The sequence below is a fragment of the Cheilinus undulatus genome, linkage group 14 (assembly GCF_018320785.1).
Source record: "Cheilinus undulatus linkage group 14, ASM1832078v1, whole genome shotgun sequence".
NCBI lineage: Eukaryota > Metazoa > Chordata > Actinopteri > Labriformes > Labridae > Cheilinus > Cheilinus undulatus.
The window spans coordinates 2,566,586-2,588,852 of record NC_054878.1 but is presented as its reverse complement, the minus strand read 5'-3'; the positions used below and the strand labels follow the sequence as shown (position 1 = coordinate 2,588,852).

Genomic DNA, 22,267 nt, shown 5'->3' with positions numbered 1-22,267 from the left:
CAGGATTAGCGGCTATGCTAACACAGCCGGCTCATCCACACAGTAACCCAGAGTCATCAGGAGTTTAATGAATGTGTGAAAACATCAGAGCTCTGTGATTTTACTGCATTTACACTTTGACTAAAAACACACAACAGGATGTCCCACAACAAAACAAAAGCAGTGAAACCCATCACAGAAAGAGCCTGTTAATAAATGATTGTAGTCATTACAGAATATTATAGCAATGTCACTGTGCTCTCACACTCTTCAGTCTTGTTTATACCTGTGCATCAAATTCACACTGTAGCATACGCCGCAGCTTTGTGTAGCTCTGGGGCTGCAGAGCGGCACAGATGCATGTGAGGCTCATGACGGCGTAGATTTGATCCAGAAGTATGAACCAGACCTCACACAGACAGAGAGTGTTAGTGAAGGTACAGGGTCTGAAGATCTCTCAGTAACCGCCCCGTCCTCTCCGCAGGGATTTTTTAATGTTATTCTAACATGCTTCTACAGTCACGCTAAAATCATTAAACACCTTTTTATTCTCAGATTGTTCACCTGAAAGCTGCGTCTGAACTGACTGGAGTTTGGATTGACTGTTTCCATTATTGATTGAGCCACTTTTTAAACCCAAAATTTCACACGGTCCATCTGAGCATCGCTCCATCTGTGCCGCAGACAGGCAGAGAAAAATTGTCTGGTCAGAGCACTGCCAACGGAGTTTTAATTTGAAAAATCCAACATTAAGACACCCTGCTTCACAAATAATGTTTAACGAAAACGTGAAAAAAACTGCCTTTGGTTCCTTAATGCGGTTAACTGGGAAACAAAAAACAGTAAAACCAAACTGGTTTTTGTTTTCTGATCACAAGGGAAGATCAAAGAACGAAACATTAGTGATTTAACATTATTTTTCACAACAGTGTTAATTTCGGAAGCTAGTTTTAGTTTTAGTTTTAGTCTTTAAATGAAATGCATTTTAGTTTTTGTCACATTTTAGTCATTTCTGTCCTTTTTAGTTTTAGTCTAGTTTTATTTGATGAAAACTTAAAACATTTTAGTCTAGTTTTAGTCCATAAAAAGTTCCCACATTTTAGTCTTTACTTTTAGTCCAAGCGTTTATTTTCTTGCCTACATCTGGTACCAAATCATGGTAGTGTGTTCTCTTCACTCTGCCAAACCTGGAATCCCTGCTGTCTACAGCTGAGAGGCAGAATAGATACAGATGCATTGTTTTTGACAGATTTACCCACAGTGGAGAAATATCACAGATTTAGAATGTCCAAAACTACATTACATTTTAGTCAGTTTTAGTCATCACAGATCTGTATTTTTAAGTCTTAGTCTAGTTTTTGTCAATGAAGAAAAGACTGTCTACAAACATTTTAGTTGACGAAATCAGCAGTTTTACAACACTATTCACTCATAAAAGAAAAGAATGTTACATCACCAGTATGCTGTTCTTTGATCATTTTTAATCAGAGCACAAAAACAATAAGATAAAAAACTTTTTTTCCCATTTGCAGCCTATTTTATTTTCCATTTCTTGTCATTTCTCCTTTGTTGTTTTCAAAAAGACTTGAAAAACTGACAAACACAACAGAAAACAATAACAAATATTCATTTTCTGTTTTACAAAAAGAAATGAATAAAATTAACATTTTTTAATTGATGTTTTTGTTTTTCGATTAAAAAAAGGAAGATCAAACAACAGAACACTAGTGATGTAACATCCTTTTTCATCTACAGGGGCTCAGCCATATAGGAAAAAATGTTTGTTACATCCCGGTATTTCATTCTTCGACCTTTCTTTTTTGATCAGTCGGCAAAAACAAACATTTCAAAAAATATCAACCATTTTTCTATTCCAGTTTTTTATTTTTTCTGTTTTTTTGTGTCCCTGTTGTTGTTTTGGAAAAATAAATGAAAAAAAGTTTTTTTTCTTTTCTCAATGCTTTTGTAACCTGATATAAAAAGACCAAAGAATAGAACACTGGTGATGTAACATTCTTTTTAATACCACCTACAGGGGGGTCAGTCAGAAAGAAAAAAAGAATGTTACATGACTAGTAATCTGTTCTTCAACCATCTTTTTTCATCAGAAAGCAAAACCCTCAAAAACAGTAAAATAAAAAAATAACTTTTTCATTTTCAGTGTCTTATTTTTGTTTTCAGCTCATTTGTTTGTTTCTCTTTCATCATTTTCCAGAAGTAAATTTTTTTTAAAAGTTTATTTTACAACTTTTTTGTGCTCTGATCAATTAAGAAAAAGTGATGTAACATTCTTTCTTTCATAACACCACTCATTAGAAAAAAGAATGTTAAATCCCCAGTGTTCTGTTCTTTGATTTTCTCTTTTTAGCAGAATAAAAAACACAGAGTCAGAACCAGAAAAGATTTTAGAAAAACAGGAAGCAAATGGCAAAGAACCAGTGGATGTATTCTTGTCTCTATTCTGGTGTGAAATTGTGACTAAGTTATGAACTCCACCATAGATTGGAGATTGGACCAGAACCGTGGCACAAAGGGAACGCTGCACTCATGGACCCTATGGAAATTTGTGGGAAACTTTTCTTTCTAATGAGCGAAACCAGATAATTGAAAGATTTCCTAACATAGATGTCCTCTCTGATCAGTTTCTCTTTCCTCATGTGTCTTTGGATCGACTTTATTTACACACTAATCTGCTAGAGAACAGTGGCAGGGTATTTTCAATCATTTCAGACAGGAAGGAGCCCAGCAACAACACAGTCTAACCTAGTAACAGTAAACAAGGAGGGCAGGGCTGACAAAGGCCCAGTAGTCATCAACGCTAAATATGAATGTCCCCGCAAACCTTTTATTGTGTAACAAAAACTCCCCCAGATAAATTAAAAAGAAAGGTGTGTGGAATCAGTATTGTTGTAAAACTCACTTTTAACACACTGAGATTATGACTTATTAAGGGTTCAGATTTCAAACTTTCCATTCAAACCTGCCTCTGTGCTCTAAACTACCTCCTACCCCTGATGACACAAAGTCGTGCTCTTGAGTTTAGCAACAATACTGACTCCATAAAAGCGATCGAGATGATTCCTCAGTTGTGTATAAGGCCATCATAAGCCATGCGCACACATCTGGGACTAACCACTGTTTAATTTAACACCAGTTGAACCATGACACCAGTAATCGTTGATTCATAAAAACAGAATATTATCACTTCTATACAATACTGCATTAAAAACCTGCGTTTATTCTGGTGTGAACGCAGCTTTAGCTTCCACTAGTCAGTGGTTTGATCAGTCATAAGTCTGACAATAAGTCTGATAATCAGAACGAGTCTAACGTGAGTTTAAATGATTGTAGAGAAAAGTCTGAACAGTACATTGTTGTCAACAGAAGATAAATTAAAGATAACAGAATGTTAGAAAGCCTGAGCCTGCTAAAATGATTGTTGATATCCTTTACGTATTTTTCATTATACAGTAAATTCTCCTTTTCACTGAAATGTGGTTGGAGGATGATTTAGTGTTGTAGCCATTTTTGACAGACCAGATAAAAAAAGAAGAAAGCAGCTAAACTAAAGCGCCCCCGACAAACAGCTGTTCTCTAACAGCTCATTAATATCTACATAAGATACTCCAGAAAGTCCTTTTTGTTCGACCTCCACCTATTTTACACCTGTGGTCTTTTTAGCTGAATCCCGGCCTCCTGTGCAGGCTCAACCTTCTTTAAACTCAACCCCTTTCGAAAAAGCCAACTTAGACTCAACCTCCAAAGGCCTCCACATCCAGAAAAGTGACGTGCTAATCCTCTTATCCTTTGATTTAGTCCTCTCAGCCTCTTTCTCCCATGATCCTCTTGTGATCTCTGCAGTGACTCAGCCCGGCCTCTAGGAGGAGCCATCGCCCTCCTGGGGCTTTGAAGGAGTTTCCTCTGAAGGCGTCTCGCTGGAGACCCCGGTGTCTCCTCCTCCTCCCCCTCCGTTCTCCGCTCCGTTACTCAGAGACATTTTCTCAAGAGCTGAAAGACAAACAGACGGGTAGTAGTGGTACGGTATCCTGGTGGGTCGCTTTAATTACCGTCATGGAGTCGGTGCTGTGCAATGAATGTGTGTCTGTTTCCAGCAGCACCACCGTCTGAGTGTGAAGATGTTAGAAAAGTGATGATAGACTTCCTGTTTATGATGGCGTCTAATTTGTCACTCATATAGCGGCTCACTAAAGTATTCACCCGCCTTGAACTTTTCAACATTTCTTTACTTTACAACCACAAACACAAATACATTTTATTGGGATTTCATGTGATAGATCAACATAAAGTGGCACATAATTGTAAAGTGAAAGGAAAGTTATACATGGCTTTTAAATTTTCTTTACAAATAAAAATCTGAAAAGTGTGGTGTGCAAAAGTATTCAGCCCCCTTGAGTCAGTATTTTGTAGATCCACCTTTGGCAGCAGTTACAGCCGCAAGTCTTTTGGGGTATGCCTCTACCAACTTTGCACATCCAGAGACTGACATTTTTGCCCTTTCCTCTTTGCAAAATAGCTCAAGCTTAGTCAGATTTGATGAAGAGCAATTTTTAAGTCTGGCCACAGATTCTCAGTGGGATTTAGGTCTGGACTTTGACTGGGCCATTCTAACAAATGAATATGCTTCAGTCTAACCCATTCCATTCCATTGCAGCTCTGGCTCTATGTTAAGGGTCGTTGTCCTGCTGGAAGGTCAACCTCCACCCCAGTCTCAAGTCTTTGGCCGATTCTGACAGGTTTTCCTCCAAGATTGCCCTGTATTTGGCTCCATCTATTTTGCCATCAACTCTGACCAGCCTTCCTACCTGCTGAAGAAAAGCATGCCCACAGCAGCCACCCCCATGTTTCACAGTGGGGATGGTGTGTTCAGGGTCATGTGCAGTGTTAGTTTTCCGCAACACATAGCGCCTTGCCAAAAAGTTCACTTTTGGTCTCACCTGACCAAAGCACCTTCTTCCACATGTTTGGTGTTTCCCCACATGGCTTTAGGCAAACCGCAAACAAAGACTCCTTATGCCTTTTTTCAACAATGGCTTTCTTCTTACTACTCTTTCATAACGGCCAGATTTGTGGAGTGCACCACTAATAGTTGTCCTGTGGACAGGTTGTCCCACCTGAGCTGTGGATCTCTGCAGCTCATGGGTATCAGACTCCAGGGGGCTGAATACTTTTGCACACCACACTTCTCAGATTTTTATTTATAAAAAAAATTGATTGATTGCTGTTTAGTGTGCAGAAACTTCAGTCTTCTTAGGACCAGACCAGTTATAAAAACAAAAAAAACAACATTCATAAAGACATGAACTATTCTGACTGAAATGGATGAACCAGGCTGCAAAGGTAAGTTTATGCAGTAAAATGGGCATTTTTATCAAACGTGTGTAAATGAGACTTCAACAGCAGTGGGAGCCAGTAGGAGGTTCATTTCGGACTTAAAACTGATGCTTTCATCCATGTGTACATTAATTTAAATGTGTGTGAGGATTTTCACCACTCTCTATCACTGAGTGTAAACTCACCCTGCAGTGATGCTGAGCTGTTGTTAGGGGGCGCTGTGCTGCTGTTGTCCAGTTCATCCAGGTACAGTCTGTAATGATGTCCACTGTCATCTTCATACTCCACGTTCTCATCATCGCTGTCCACCTCCGGCGCCACGTAAACCACCTCGAACTCGATCTGCCCGCGCTGACACACAAATACAGGAAGCACTGAGGGTCAATATGTGAACATTAAAGTCCAGTTTAGACCAGAGTCCTCAATAAACCAGTTAAAACCCAGTTTAGACCAGAGACATCTCAAGACCAGCTAAAGCCCAGTTTAAACTAGTCACCACAACACCAGCTAAAGCCCAGTTTAAACTAGTCACCACAACACCAGCTAAAGCCCAGTTTAAACTAGTCACCACAACACCAGCTAAAGCCCAGTTTAAACTAGTCACCACAACACCAGCTAAAGCCCAGTTTAACTGGTTGTTTTAAGGCTGAAGTGACTGTGCAGATGTGTCCCTCTTTTATGACCATCGGTTTAAGCCATATAGAATATGCACAGCAACTAACTACACCAATTAGCAGAAATTTAGCTTTGATAAAAATAGTAAGGCTAAACTACTAGGTTTGATATGTTAGTTGAGCGCATCTACTAGCTGTTATACGGTAGTTGAGCTCATCTACCAGCTAGTATATGGTAGTTGAGCTCATCTACCAGCTTTTATATGGTAGCTGAGTTCTCAGCCTATAGTGATGAGACAGACTCACACCCCATGACTCACTCGGCCCTCCTCCTCCACTCCTTACTGAGTGAAGTTATTTCAGTCAAACCAGCGCTCACTGAGGTTCATTTACTCAACATTACACTCCCAGTTTTCTGTACACCACGTTCCACATTATTATGCAAACAACGTTTTTCTCTGATTTTCTAAATATCAATGCAAATGACAGTCAGAATATTTTTCAAGTCATCAACAGTTAGAGTATAATTCAAATGTTTTTGAACAAACTTCATAATAATAATAATTATTTTTTTAAAAATAAAAACCTCAAAATGCACTTTTCCACATGTTCCACATTATTAAGCAGGCCACACGTTTCAGCAATATGGGAAAGAAAAAGGACCTCTCTGCTGCTGAAAAGTGTCAAATAGTGTAATGCCTTGGACAAGGAATGAAAACATTCGATATTTCAGGAAAAATTAAGCATGATCATTGTACTGTGAAGAAATTTGTGGCTGATTCAGAGCACAGACGGGATTGTGCAGATAAAGACATAATGAGGAAGGTTTCTGATGGACAAATACATCAGATTAAGAGAGCAGCTGATAAAATACCATTACAAAGCAGCAAACAAGTATTTGAAGCTGCTGGTGCCTCTGGAGTCCCACCAACTTCAAGGTATAGGATCTTCCAGAGGCTTGCAGTCGTGTATAAACCTACTATTCAGCCCCCCCAACAATGCTCACAAGCAGAAACGGTTGCAGTGGGCCCAGAAATACATGAAGACTCATTTTCAAACAGTCTTGTTGACTGATGAGTGCCGTGCAACCCGGGATTGTCCAGATGGAGGAGTAGTGGATGGTTGGTGGATGGCCACCATGTCCCAATGAGGCTGGGACGTCAACAAGGAGGGCGCGGAATCATGTTTGGGCCGGAATCATGAGGAGAGAGCTGATAGGCCCCTTTCGGGTCCCTGAAGGTGTGAAAATGACCTCGACAACGTATATAGAGTTTCTGACTGACCACTTTCTTCCATGGTACAAAAAGAGAACCGTGCCTTCTGTAGCAAAATTTTCTTCAAGCATGACAATGCTCCATCTCATGCTGCAAAGAATCCCTCTGTGTCATTGGCTGCTCTGGGCATAAAAGGAGAGAAACTCATGGTGTGGCCCCCATCCTCCCCTGACCTCAACCCTACTGAGAACTTTTGGAGCATCCTCAAGCTAAAGATCTATGAGGGTGGGAGGCAGTTCACATCAAAACAGCAGCTCTGGGAGGATATTCTGACATCCTGCAAAAAAAAATTCAAGCAGAAACTTTCCAAAAACTCACAAGTTCAATGGATGCAAGAATAGTGAAGGTGATATCAAAGAAGGGCTCCTATGTTAACATGGAACTTGTCCTGTTAAGATGTTTTTGATTGAAATAGCTTTGATTTCAGTAAATATGACCCCCTGATGCTGCAATTTCTACAAATGACCATTTTCAGTTCTTTACAACCTATAAAATGTTTTAAAAAGCTGTTGTGCTTCATAATGTGGAACACTGCATTTTCAGGTTTTAATTTTTAAAAAAACAGTTATTGTCGTTATGAAGTTTGTTCAAAAACATTTGATTTATGCTCTAATGGCTGATGACTTGAAAAATATTCTGACTGTCATTTGCATTAATAGGAAAATCTGAGAAAAATATCATTTGCATAATAATGTGGAACGTGGTGTAAATAAATTTTTATGACTGTACGAGGGAGGAGAGCGATTAAGAAGTGGCACCCACCCCCTTTGGTTTGTGAGCTTTGTGAGTATTTGGTCTGAACTGGATTTAAGGCCTGCACGCTACCTGCTGGGACAGGATGGTCACGGCCTCCTTGTGTTTGGCGTCTCTCAGGTTGATGCTGTTGACGGCGAGGATGGCGTCGCCCACGTACAAACCTCCACAGCGGTCTGCAGGCTGACTGGGGTGAATCTCTGAGATCAGAATGGGAACTCCATGCTCCTTACCCCCCTGATGAGAAGAAACAAGATTATGTCAGAGTTTACTACAAGGACCTAACAACCAAAGCCAGAACATAGCCTCACTTCTTTATAAGGACAACATACTCCATTGAAAAAGCCTTCAAAAAGCTGCCAATGATAGCCTACTATTTGGCAGAAATGGAGGGAAACAGCACCCAACATCCCCAGCTTCACCAACATTTTGTCCTCTGCCATTGAAGATGATGTTATCCTCTAAAGCCTATAAAACTAAAAATTCTAGGATCAAAATCAGAATTCTCAGGTCAACGTTAGAATTCTGAGATCAAAGTCAAAATTCTGAGATTATAGTCAAAAAGTCTTTTTTTTCCAATTTTCTCTGAATTTTGAAAAATAAAAATCTCAAAAAATAATGATTTTTCATACTTCTCAATTCTCCTCTTTATATCAGTGGGGATATTGAAATGGCACATACAACTTAAGGATGTCTTCCCTAATAAAACTGACTGATTAGAATATTTTATTTAACGTAATGTTGAACATTTCAGGAGGGACTCGATCTAGTCTCTGTCGTTCTAATGACCAGTAGATCACACAGTCACTATTCACAACACGCAGACTGACTGAGCGGTGATCTTTGAGACACAGAGAGGCTGAGGGTAACGCTTTAAGGTAGGAACAGGGATAAAAACAGAGTTCTCACAGTGATGGAGATCCCCAGGCCCTCGTGGTCTTCTTTGACTAGAACCACCTTCCTGATAGGGCCGACTCCCTGCGTCTTCTTCAGCATGTCAGGGTCCTGGAATCACATTGTCACATTTACACTAAGAAGCAGAGCTAAAAGCATTTCAAAAAAACGCGGTCTACTGTGTATAGAAACACTCACATGTCCCACCGGGGAGGGCAGAGGTTTCTTGGGGTCGTTTCGTCCTCTACACGCCCTGATGACCGTCTTGTGGCGGTGCAGGTGGATCTCGGCCTCCAGCTGGTTCCACAGTTTGTCGTGAGCCGGTCCCTTCATGTCCCGACCCAGCAGCTGGATCTGCTGTACCCTGAAACACACTCTGCTCTCAGTAGAGATTCAGGTAGTCCATCCATGATAAACATGAGATTAACAAGGAAAAAACAAACTCATCTGTCATGATTTTAGAGTTTTAAACCTATCCGCTGTCCTCTGATGATAATGTAACAGTGTGGCCTGTATACGACATCTACAGAGCTGCAGAGTGGATCATGCTACACAATGGACCTGTTATTAAACAGTAGGAATCTCTGAGTCCAAAGATCCCTGATTTTAGCAGATAGAAGTCTGATATCCTGGATTCATCTACTCCTGCTAGAACAGACAGACGTGTGCCAACTAATGCCCCGTTTGTACAGGATAAGTATTACCTAGGGACCTCGGGGGATGACCTCTGACGTCAGTGTTTGGTGCATGGTGCATTCACACCAATAAGTGAAGTCTGCAATGTCCTAAAAATTCACAGACATTTCTGAAGGAAAACATGGAAGTGCTGCATGGCTGCAGCAATGAAAATGCACAATTTAATTTCTATTTTTTAAAATTTACACAGAAATGTTATACACATCACATTCTGTGGGAGACGTTTTCTTCATGTGGCCTATACAGACTGTTTAAGCTCTCCTGTTACTGTTAACAGTTTCTATGCAGGTGACGACGTGAATATTATTCTGCTCTCTATTCATTTTGAAACGTTACGCATCAACAAAAACCCTCCTCTCAGATCAGCTGTTATAGCTGAACCACTGAACATTGAGCAACACATTTCAGATCATAAACTGTGTGATGCATGACATGTAGGGTTAAATAATACTGACATTAGATCAGGCACTTGTAAGAGAAAGGCACAAAGGCTGTGCGAATGAAGAGAGCAGAAGTGTGCATGTTTGGACACTAGAGTTAAAAAGTAAAATGAAGCCATTTTTACACATGAGCTGCAATTAACTGAAAGAGAAGCACTATTAGAACATAGATATGTCAAAACTTTGCTAACAATGTCCTGCAAAGCCCCTAATATTTTTTCAATCAGGAGAAAGAGCAGACAAAGCCGCACAGGCCGTAAAAACAACACAATTACCCCCCTACATTATAAAGATGCCCATTCACACGGTATTAGAATTACCCATGGACCTCTATGTGCTGAAATATGGTCAGTAATTTGCCCTGGAACTTTGACCCTCGGTCCCTTGTAATTTTTATCTACATCTGTCCTTGTTTGTCCTGAAAACGGACATGCAGAAAGGTGTTAATAAAATAATCATTTTTCAACATTTTTTTTTACTTTCACTGCTTCAAATCTCTTCAACAACTTCAACCCTGACCACAAAAAAAAAAAAAATTCAATTCAATGTTCCACCCTTTTTATGCCAGTTATTGTACACCATGTCACTGCTATTTTTTATGGTAAGAAACATAAAAACACCATAATTCCCATATAAAATGATCAAGAAAAAAAAATCTTTTTTCAATGAATAGAGTCTGGGCCATGCCAGTGATTAGTAGTAAAACTGATTTTGATGCATTGAAATTTTTCTGTAGTGCCAAATGCCATATTTTAACTACATCTGTCCTTGTTTGTCCGAAAATGGACATGCAGAAAGGTGTTAATAAAATACTAATTTTTCAACTTTTTTTTTTTTTTTTTTACTTTCACTGCTTCAGATCTCTTCAACAACTTTAACCCTGACTACTGAAAAAAAAAATCAATGTTACACCCTTTTTATGCCACTTATTGTACCCTATGCCTATGACTTGGATTAGTCCATGCTAAACAGATGAGTCCATCCGTGCGTAAAACATGCCAGTTTTACCCTCCTTTTCTCACGCCTCCTCCTCTACCAAATCATATGCGAGTGAATGTATTTGTTCATGTTATGTGACTGTTAACTAAAATAAAAGATGATAAAAATGATGAATGTTCTCAAAACGGACATAGTATGGTCCGAGGGTTAACTCTGCAAATCACAGACAGTCAATCCACACAGGATTAAAAGCACAGACTGAGATTATTACAAATTACCACAGGTTCCTAGGTGATACTAGTCCCATGCGAATAGAGCATGGGACTAGTAGACTAGATGACTAGATGCATGAGCATCCTCACCTGCCCGCCAGCTCTTTGTCCAGGTATTTAGCAGCCAGTCTGGCTCCATACACTTCAGCCTGCAGTACCGCCATGTGCCTACGGAGGGCCTCGTTCTCTTTCCTGTAGAGCCTCACTTCAGCCTCCAACCGCGCCTCGGCTAACTTCTCTTTCTTACTGGCCTCCAGCTCCTGTTCCTGGAACAAAGACGGCACACGTTAGTTCAGATAACAGACACTCATTACACAACACAAGATACTCAACGAGGAGAACACCAGCAGAACATCAGGCGATCATCAGGAGAACATCAGCAGAAGATCAGGTCAACGTCACATCAAGAGAACACCAGCAGAACATCAGGCGATCATCAGGAGAACATCAGCAGAACATCAGGCGATCATCAGGAGAACATCAGGACAACATCACATCAGGAGAACATCAGCAGAACATCAGGAGAACATCAGGCGATCATCAGGAGAACATCAAGAGAACGTCACACTAGTGGAACATCAGGAACATTCTGAAGCTTGAGTTAAGTGTCTTCTCATCAAGACAAAACTCAAGTACTTCTTCAAAAGCGATTGGTTCTACTTCCTGTACTAGCCAGAGGTTTGGTTTCCTTTCTAGTGTGAGAAAACTGTGATCATTTAAAAAGTTGTGTTGTTCAGAGATACAGGGGTCTGGAACGTTTTCCTTCTCGTTATACGCCAGCAAATTTCCAAAAAATAATCATCACAGTGCTGAGCAGTTAGTCAAGTTTTAATTTCAAAATGGTTTCAGCCTCCAACAAACATGCAAACAAGATAATCTAGATTTAGGTAGGGATGCATGCGCTCAGCCAGCTAAATAGCTGATTTCTTTTAAGTGTCTGGTTTATGAGTTTTTATTCTAAAATTAGGCCGTCAAGATTAAATTAAGTGCATTGATATTTCTAAATCCTGTTTCATCTCATGCTTTAATCCTTCGAGCACACTTTAATTCAGCTACATCAGTGCCTCCCTGCAGCTACGGTGATGTGAAATAAGCCCACCACTGCGCCTTAATGTCTCATTCCACAAACTAAATAAATCACAAGTTTAGTGAGCCTCTAATTTTGTTCTTGGCATGTCTAACATGCCGCACAACAACACAAAACTTCTGGAACCTTCCACCGCGTCTTAAACATAGAGGGAATAATAAAACTAGCTGGGGGGTGGATTTTTATTCCTTCTGCTAAGCTTCATGGCTCGACCAGTATTTTAAGACCCTGATAAAACTACTTCCTGCTTCATGGCGAACACAAAACTTGCCAGGACATTTTTTTTGACAAGAGTTTAAGCAGACTTGAACCCACTGACCGTTGTAAAAATGCTACATTAAACAAACAACAACCACAAGCATTTTGTTTTCATGTCTGTATTACATTTGTGGGGAATTGTTGCAATTCTTAAAAGCCAGACATTTTTGACTGCCTACAAACTGAATAAATCCCAAAACGTTCTCTTTCATCAGGGTCATGGTGATCCACATCTTTGTCAATCGGGCAACTGGAGCACCAGATGCTTTTCAAACCCCCAAAAAATACATCTAAAATGATTTGAAGTGGTTTATCCTATTCATTCTTGTGAGGATATTAGGGATGCATGATATTATCAGTCTGGTATCCGTATCAGTAAAATTTCTGCCGAAATTTACATCTGATATTGTGTATTTCAGCATATCGACTGTAAATTTTGTCCATATATACTAATAAATTAGTGGAGTCTTAGTCTGAACCAACAGACCTATTTCAGGTGAGGTCTTTTTCTTTATTTATACTCATTCTTTAAACTTTAGTGTGTTTTTTAGGACTAAAGTTTGTTACCTTGGTCATCCTTAAAGTGTCCAAAAAGCATATTTAAATATCGGTATCGATATCGGCTGAAATGAATCTGTAAATATCGGCATATAGGAAAAAAAACAATATCATGAATCCCTAAAAAATATCACTTAAATAAGTTAAAATTTACAACAAAACCACAGTTGTTAAGTGAAATTTGTCCAGGGACAGTGGGGTCCCGTGGTTCTGGTGCTGTCATTTTTGGGGTCAAAGACTGAAGTCCTGGCCTCTATAATGAATCTACAGCACACTAACAGTGCCTCCACGCCACTGACAACACAGCGTTAACCACGGCTGTCAGTTTGACTCATCAGAGACGAAAAACATTCATTCTGATCAAAAAACAAGACATTTTTAATGAAAAGCAACTCATAGTAATTGGTTGCCAAACATCAGAGCATCCCTATTTTTAAGGGATATTTCTAGACGTTGTGCCTTTATTTTTAAAGGATGGAGGATACGGTGGGAAGGGAATGGCATGCAGGAAAGTGCTGTTGTGAAAAAATGAGAGTAGGCAGCAGCATGTGAGCCGAGCTGAGGCCTGGTGTTAGCGGAGAGACGGTCCATTTACTGCTGTGTTAAATCAAGCTACATAATCTATATTTAATCAAACACTTACCATGTGATCCAGAGCTGGTGCAGGCTTAGAGGCAGAGCAGCAGAGGAAGAAACCAGAGGATGACAGATTAGAAACATGATCGTTTCAGGAAGCAAACAGAGTTAGTGAGTGCATTAAGCCGTCTTTATTAGCAGGGTGGTTGTCAACTTTTTCAATACTTTATGTTTCAGGACAACTTGTTCTAAATCAGTTCAGTTTATTTACTGATCAGTGAATAATAAAAAGCACTGAAGCTTATAAAACATAAAGCTGCTGTAAGAGAGGTGGAAATGCTCTCTTAACAGTGAGAAATGCTGATTATATTTGCTTAGTTTGGACAGCATGCAGCAGTAGCAGTAATTAAAAAAACAAACATTACTCGATAATGGGTGTCTGAGACTTCTGATATTGATTCTGTGATATCAAAACTATCAGTATAGTTTTGTTTTGACCCCAGTATTGTGACAACCCTCAGCAGCAGCAGCAGCAGACGAATTATAAAGTCATCTGAACGTCAGGACTGAGAGAAAAGGTCATTAAGGAAAGGGAACCAATCAGAGAGCAGGAAAATAAACCTGCCCTGTTAAAACACTTTCTTAGAAAGCCCTGATACCAAAAAAGTTGGGGTACTGTGTAACATGTAAACAAAAACAATAATAACAGATCTCATAAACCAATATTTGATTCATAATAGAACATAAACAACATATCAGATGTTGAACTGAGACATTTTTACCATTTCAGGCAAAATATGAGATCATTTTGAATTTGACTGTATCAACACGTCAAAAAAGTAGGGACATGGCAACAAAAGGCTGGAAAAGTAAGTGGTACCAATGAAAACAGCTGGAGGAGTATTTTACAGCTAATTAGGTTTAAAAAAAGTTTTAGAGCAACATATGCTCTCATCCAGACAACGTCTCTCTCAGGGAAGGCCTTGACTATTTCATCAAGACAATGCTTAACCTCATACCACACATCCATCACAACAGCATGGCTTCACAGGAGAAGAGTCCAGGTCCTGAACTGGTCTGCTGCAGTCCAGACCTTTCACCAACAGAAGACATTTGGAGCATCAGAAAAGGAAAAATACAGCAAAGACCCAGGACTGCTGAGCAGCTAGAATCCTACATCAGAATGGGACAACATTCCTCTCCCAAAATCCAGTAGCGGGTCTCCTCACTTCCCAGGCATTTATGAACTGGTGTTAAAAGAAGCGGGGATGCTACACAATGGTAAACACGGCCATGCCCCGACTTTTTTGAGATGTATTGCTTCTTTCAAACTCTAAAAGGAGCTAAGATTTTTCATGAAATGGTAAAATGTCTCCAATAAACATCTGATGTGTCAAAAAATGGGTTTCTAATTTATCAATCATTGACTTCTGTTTTTATTTACATTTTACACAGCGACCCACAGCAACAGTAAAGAATTTGTTAAAAAGAATCAGCAAAAAAGAAAAAATTAATCAACAGGAGCAAAAACAGGATTGTTAGCTGAGCTCAGAGAAATCAGAACATCCAGAAACATCAGAGTGATTCTGACCGACTCATGTTTGCTTCTACATTTAGAAGCTGGCACTACCATTCCCCTGTGATAGTTAGGTCTGTTTATTTTTCTTTATTTTTTTTTTTAAAATGCCTGTGGATTCACATTACTGGCATGATATCTGTATCAGTAGATATTACATGGAAAACAGACAAATCCAAAGTGTTTGGTGTTGTGAGAGAAAATACCAAAATATGATAAAAGTGACGGCAGACAGCTGTCTGATGAGTTTTGTCAGAGCCTCCAGCTGGCTGTGACCTGACCCTATAAACCACAGCTATTCAATTACAAATTCAACTCAGCCAAATTTTTAAATCAAGAAATGTAGCTGGGCCGGACGTGTTCGCCACCTGGTAAGCAGCTGCTATTGTCAAATTTGAAACCAATACAGATCAGTTTGATGACAAATATGCACTTTTATCATAGTCTCCCATAGCCATTGACGTATATATACGTCAAAGTTTTTTTTTGGTGGCTTTTTTTGGGGTGCTCTCACGCTCCCTGTGAGTAATTTTGGGGCTTCTGGGAAACGTAGTCGGAACACTACAATTGGAAGTGACGGTAGAACAAACATCAGAGGTGAAGACCCTGGGGTCAAAGAGCAGAGCGATCGTTACAGAGGTAATCTAAGCTAAAAGTTCTAACTTAGACGCTGGAAGAAACTTTAAACTTTTGCCTGAGAAATCGCTTACTCACTGAAACCGACACTGAACTTAACGACAGCAAATCCAGGGATCGGCGCTTTTATTGATCTGCCTCGGCCGGCAAAGAGGCTAAAGAATGCCGCATGGTCTCCCCGTGTGTCGGAGAAATAAGGCAGCCTCTCGCCAGCTGGACGCATACAGCGACAAGCAGGAGAGGACGTGGGCGTATAGGGGGGTCCCGCGGAGGCCGTCCAGTTCCAGAGTGTAAATGGCATGACAGTGACTGGAACAATTGTTATTTATTTTACAATAAAATGACATTTGTAATCCAATTTTCAGATGTCTTTTATGTTATTGAAGGCAAAATGCATTTTTCTCAGCTTTCTAGAAAAAAAGTGGTCTTTTTGGTGAAACTAGCCTCTATTCAACTTAAGATAAATCAAGAACGGAGCAAGCTACAAACAAATGTTTTTTTCCATGATGAAACAGCGAGTTTCTTCTTTCATTTGAGCTAGTTGGTGTTTTCAGAATCATAGTACAAAATATTCTGTGGGTCTTGAAAGATGACTCAAAATGGCCAAAAACACTGGCACAAGCCACTTTCCATTTTATAAAAGGGCTGGCACTCAATGAGTTAAAAACACAACAGAGCTGTATTTGAACATAACCTGAGGTAATAGAAATGGTTTTTTTTCACTTGAATAAAAATAAAATAAATAGAATGGAAAAAATAAATTGAAATTCTGTAGATAATAATGTTGTCCACATCTTACCCAGGCATATCTTAAAGTGTATTAAAACTAAATTTGCACAGTTGTAGCTACAGTTGAATAGGATATATTTTATACTCAGTATTTTGGGGATACTTCTGTCAGCATCGCTCGCCATGCTTCAAAACAACGCAGTGCCTTGTAAGTAGACTGTTGCTAGGCTACACAGAGTGTTGCATTTACAGTCTGAAATCCTGTGGGAATTTATGAAAACTTAAACAGGTTGCCCTCTGCATCTCTGGCATGACCAACAGGCTAGGCCACTTCGGGGTTGGTTCTGGGCCGCATGTGCCCCCAGGGCCACTAACTGAATAGGCCTGACATGAACATTCTTTCTATTAACATGCCAACTCAAACCTGCATGCTGTGCAGGTGCGGTCAGGAATGAGGCCAAAAAGTCTGCAGCAGGATGTCCGGATTCAGTGGAATAATACGTTTAACATGATGGAAAGCCTCTTAGAACAAAAACGCTCATCATATTTGCCTCCTTCTACGATCTCCCCGCAACTTTAACTGCACAGCTGGAAGTCTGAAAACATGAGCCCCTCGGTACGAGCCATGGCAATGTGTTTTATGCAAGGAGGCAGCCACTGATCATGGAGTTAAAATAACAAAGATTATCATGTCAGAGGTTTAGCAAAAGATTTTAAAAAACAGAGTCTGATCCACTTTTCTGTGGCACCACATTGTTTGATCCCCGGTACAAGGCACACTATTTTGATGAAGATGTTAAACAAAGAGCATGAACGTAGCTTGAAGTGCAACTGATCACCATAGAACAAGAGAGCATGAACAGACAATGCATAGTCCACTTGGCACAACATCTGAAGTTCTGAAGAAAAACAGACCGGAGAGGCCAAGGATGAGCAGCTATGCCATCAGTGGGAAGGTTCACCTCTATTCCAGGTTTCTTCCATTGTGGATAATGGCTCTCAGCATGGTTAGCTGGAGTCCCAAAGCCTTAGGGATGACTTTGTACCCCTTTCTAGACTGATAAATGTCAGAGACTTTGTTTCTAATCTGTTCTATTTAAGGGGTTTCTGGATTGGACAGGTCTGGCAGTAATCATGGGGGATAACGCCTTTCTCACATTGGGCCAGGTTGGTTTGGATTCTTTTATTTCCTTAATAAATAAAATCATCATTTAAAAAGTGGCTTTTGTATTTACACAGGTTATCTTTATCTAAAATCAAAATAAGTTTGTTGATCTGGAACATTGAATAGTGACAAATATGCAAAAACATATGAATTCAGGAGGGAAAATACTTCGTCACAGCACTGCAGGAGTTAAACTTACAGTCGATCATACAGATTAAACCTGACTAATCATTGTTAGAACTGAATGATGATGTTAAAGCAGCATGATTGTCTCTAAAGTTTGCTAAGAATCCGGTCACTCTCTCTACTTTTCCTCCTCTGTGTTTCAGAGCTGCCGTCAGAGGGCAGGACAGTGTGGTGAGAAGAGGAAGGGCTTTTTTTCATTTCTGAAAATGACTTTTTGACCCAAATATGAAAAAGGTAAAAGTGGTAGACTAGAATATTGAACAGATGTCCATAAAAATAAACTCCATTTGTCTGGTACAGTGTCCTGAGACTTAAGCTCAGCTCTTCCTCCTACCAGTCTGTCTTTAATGGAGTCCGAGTCCTCGGCCTGGCCCTGCTTGGCGTGAAGCTGCAGCTGCAGAGCATGAAGCTGCAGGAGCTGGTCGTGCAGCTCTCTCTCCACCACCGCCCGCTCAGCCTTCGCATCGGTCAGCTCTGAGCGCAAGTCCACCAGCTGAGCCTGAAAGATGTGAGTGAGGAGGGGTGAGAGGAAGATAGGAGGAGGGACGGGGGAGTGAAGACGAGAAGAAGCGTCAGAGTGAGCGAATGGCCTTCAGCTGCGACTACTTCACATCAAACATGGACATAAACAACTTACAGAACATATAAACTCAAGGCAAAGGTTTTCCAAACTTTAGAAACTTTAATACTTTTTGATATCATAAGTTTTAAAACAGCACAGTCTAATATTCATTTTCTTAATTTATTCAATGTAAGATTCTTAACAGATACCATTACACTCCTACAAGATTAGAAAATATGGGATTGAGTAAAGATGGTTTGTTCTGTTAGTGTAAAACAGACTGTGGCACTTATATTCATGTATGATGGGGTTGCCAGACGGTCCTTCCATTAAGGAAATGTGTTTTGGATCTGATGGAGGATTGTTCAGAATGTCGTTTGCCTAGATCACCAGAGTTATGTCTCCTCAGAGATAAAACAGTTGTTCCTAACCTAAGCAAGTTTGCATTTAGAGCATCAATACTGAACTTGGGGCTCTTTTGTGATTATTTGTAGCTCTTTAATGTCTTCATTTCAAATATCATTCCCCCAGAAAAGCTTGAAAAAGGGAAACTTTTTCGCACTTTTTTCCACTTCCATCCATTTAAGCTACCTTTGTTATTAAATACCACTTGTTTTCTACTTTTTGCTCATTTTCAACACTTTTTGCTACTTCTTCCACATTTTTTTCAACTTTTTTTTCCAATTTTTGCCCTTTTTCACAATTTTATTGCTACTTTTTGCCCATTGAAGCTGCCTTTTGCCATTTAATACTACTAATTTCCTATTTTTTTTGCCCATTGTTGCCGCTTCTTTTAGCCACTTTCATCCCATTTTTGCTGTTTTCACCATATTTTGACCATTTCAGCATCCTTTTGCCATTAAATGCCACTTGTTTCCTATTTTTGCCCCTTTATGCCAGTCTTGACTGCTTTTTGCCCATTTTTCTTTTTTTTTTTTTTGCCCCGTTTTTGCCGCTTTTGGACCACTTTTTCCACCTGTAACTCATTTTTTGTAACTTCTCACTATTTTTTGCTACTTTCTGACTCTTTTTTCACTTTTTCTCCCCATTTTCACCCCTTTTCGTCCGTTTTTACTGATTTTTGACCATTTTTGCCATCTTAAACTTTTTTTAGTGCTACTTCAAGCCGTTTTTGCCACTTAGTAATACTGATTTACAGTACTGATGACTGGTTTGACAACATGTGCTCAGTTAATCCTGCGGTTCTGGAAGGAGCTGAAAATTCTGACATTGAAAATGTGGAAAGAAGACATGATGAAAAGATGCTTGAACAACTATACAAGAAAAATGATTTATCTAAAGAGCAATGGGATGATTTTGGCCGTCATATTTTGGAAGTAAGAGCCTGATCTTGTGAAGAAATGGATGGAGTGTATGCACATTAGTGTAATGGTACAGATCCTGCATCAATGATGCTTTTTCATTATTGTGTCGAATGTACTGCATTCTTATCTATGTCTGTTATGTTTCCTGCCTGTGTTGTTTGTATTTATAGATTAGTTTTATGTTTATTTTTTGTATTCTTTACAATGATAAAAGCAAATAAATTTTCATAATATATATAATATTATAATATAAAATATGAAAAAATAATAATAATATTAAAAAAAAAAAAAAAATCTCAGTACTTCTCCACATAACTATTATTAAAAACACTGAATTTATCTGTGTCACACTGACAGAACCTCAGCCATGGCACAGAGACGTTTCTCACAGATATCATCTGTGACAAACATTTATGGTTTACTTCAGGGGTCATCAACGACATTTGTACAAGGGTTAGCTCATGTCTGTGCAGACACTGTGAGGGCCGATGCATTAAAAGAAACATTTTTGTCTCAAATGTACCGTATTTTTAGCCCTCAGCAGGGCACTCAGTCTCTATTCACACAAATCCCCATACTGCAGAATTTTGCTGATGTATTCAAGAATGGACTTATGAGTAAGTTTGTCATGCACCTTATTTGCTAATAAGGGGTAATAATAGATAAGAGTTGGATTTTTGTAAAACTGATCAAACATTAAGCCAGTCTTGAAAAAAATGTTCAATCTCATTTATTTTTGGAGTTACTTAAAGGTCTGTGTGGATCGTTAAAGGATAGGAAAAAAGAAACCTTAAATATAGCAATAATGTTTCCCCCATCACTTTCTCTGAATTTAATCGAGCTTCTGGGGGCCAGATGGGAAGCTGTGGGGGGCCTGATGTGGCTGCTGGGCCTCCAGTTGATAATCAGTGGTTTATTGGTGGAAAGAAATGTTGCCAATGCAGTTGTGCAATTTAGATACATAGCACAGGAATTTGTCTTCAATTACCAAGAATACAAATCAACGAATTGTCCAATATTAGGAGTCATGCAGGTTTAAAACAGTTAGATTTTGCATGGATAATTTTAAATTTTGATTTTGAAAGAACAGCCCTCTTCTCCCACAGCAGGTTAAACGTCTAATTATGAACTTACATGTTTTATGAGAGCACTATCCCTCAAGTTACCATGATTAAGGTCTACTTTCAGACCATTTTCAGCTTGTTTTTACCTCCAGTTTGTGGTTGAGCTGGAACACAGTCTGGGTTTTGTCACAGGTTATCGTTTTAAATGTCTAGTTTTATATATCTGTAGGTGGTTTTACCTCCAGTTTGTGGTTGAGCTGGAACACAGTCTGGGTTTTATGACAGGTTATCAGGTTAAATGTCTAGTTTTATATATTTGTAGGTGGTTTTACCTCCAGTTTGTGGTTGAACTGGGACACAGTCTGGATTTTGTCACAGGTTAAATGTGTTTTATGACAGGTTATCAGGTTAAATGTCTAGTTTTATATATTTGTAGCTGGTTTTACCTCCAGTTTGTGGTTGAGCTGGAACACAGTCTGGGTTTTGTGACACAGCTGGGCGAAGCAGGAGCTCAGGCTCGTCATCTTCTGTCGGCCTTCGTAGGTAATGTCTACCTGGTCCGGGTCTATCTCTCCCAGCAGGAGGTCCACGTCCACGAAGGCCTTATCGAACTCCTTCTCCAGAACCTCCAGCCAGCGGAACATGGACATCCCTGGACCCAGGCCTGAGCCCGGGCCTGCCGGGGAGCATCCAGCCGAGGCGGACATAGCCCGATGCTAACGTTAGCTCGATGCTAACTGAGATGATAGCGGCTATCAAACCTCCGTGAGAGATCACGGCAGTGATCACGGTAAATCTGAGACTACGGTTAATCGGTAGATCGTGTTCTGTTGTGTTTAAACTGAGTTGATCTCACGGCTGTTGTTGTCTGATTCTTTTACAAGAACCAGGAAGTCCCACATCAAACTTCCGATTGGATCGGAAGCATTTACTCCTGTCTGCTGGCAGCAGGGAGAAGCAGTAGATCGCCGATAGAGATGGGAAATCCAGCTCCATTTAGTGATCGGATCATTTCTGTAGTTTTTGAGCATAATTTTATCATCATTAATTTATCTTTTATTTCTATGAGTTGTGAGAGTAACAGAAATTAAATGGTAAAGTGGATGTGATAGAAACTCGTTCAAATTAAATAATAAAGTGAGAAAAAAAATCATTTGAATTAAAAAAATAAAGTGATAAATTATGAATTCATTTGATTAATATGAGGTTGCTTTGATGAAAAATTGTCTCAATTTGTTGAAAATAGTGGTGATTTAAAAAAAGAAGACTGTTTTAAATTAATCATTTATCATTAACCGCTAAAACATTTTCATTTATGATTTAAAGAAAGAG

General features: G+C 39.5%; 2 protein-coding genes across 3 annotated transcripts in view; both read right to left on the bottom strand.

The window, feature by feature from the left end:
• The window catches only part of LOC121521899 (oocyte zinc finger protein XlCOF6-like), a 310,080-nt gene that overhangs the window by 69,448 nt on the left and 218,365 nt on the right, over nucleotides 1-22,267 (bottom strand). The gene's annotated exons all lie outside the window — the stretch shown is intronic.
• Nucleotides 1,569-21,855, bottom strand: gopc (golgi-associated PDZ and coiled-coil motif containing). Of its 2 annotated transcripts, XM_041806108.1 has the most exons (9): nucleotides 21,382-21,855; nucleotides 18,319-18,483; nucleotides 13,760-13,783; nucleotides 11,304-11,479; nucleotides 9,065-9,230; nucleotides 8,882-8,977; nucleotides 8,045-8,209; nucleotides 5,517-5,682; nucleotides 1,569-3,987 (listed from the first exon to the last, which is right to left on the bottom strand). In XM_041806108.1, exons 1-9 carry the CDS (start codon nucleotides 21,640-21,642, stop codon nucleotides 3,857-3,859), a joined length of 1,350 nt encoding a protein of 449 aa, XP_041662042.1. In that variant the 5' UTR covers nucleotides 21,643-21,855; the 3' UTR covers nucleotides 1,569-3,856. The 2 variants fall into 2 exon arrangements, with proteins under 2 accessions (XP_041662042.1, XP_041662043.1); XM_041806109.1 differs by lacking the exon at nucleotides 13,760-13,783.

What these genes read in the sequence shown, in the direction of transcription:
- gopc (XM_041806108.1), bottom strand. Translation starts at nt 21,642, where the DNA reads ATGTCCGCCTCGGCTGGATGCTCCCCGGCAGGCCCGGGCTCAGGCCTG. An exon ending in TGACCATCCTGTCCCAGCAG is followed by an intron (nt 5,683 to 8,044) that starts GTAGCGTGCAGG and finishes TTTGTGTGTCAG; the next exon opens with CGCGGGCAGATCGAGTTCGA. An exon ending in CAGCTCAGCATCACTGCAGG is followed by an intron (nt 3,988 to 5,516) that starts GTGAGTTTACAC and finishes TTTGTCTTTCAG; the next exon opens with CTCTTGAGAAAATGTCTCTG.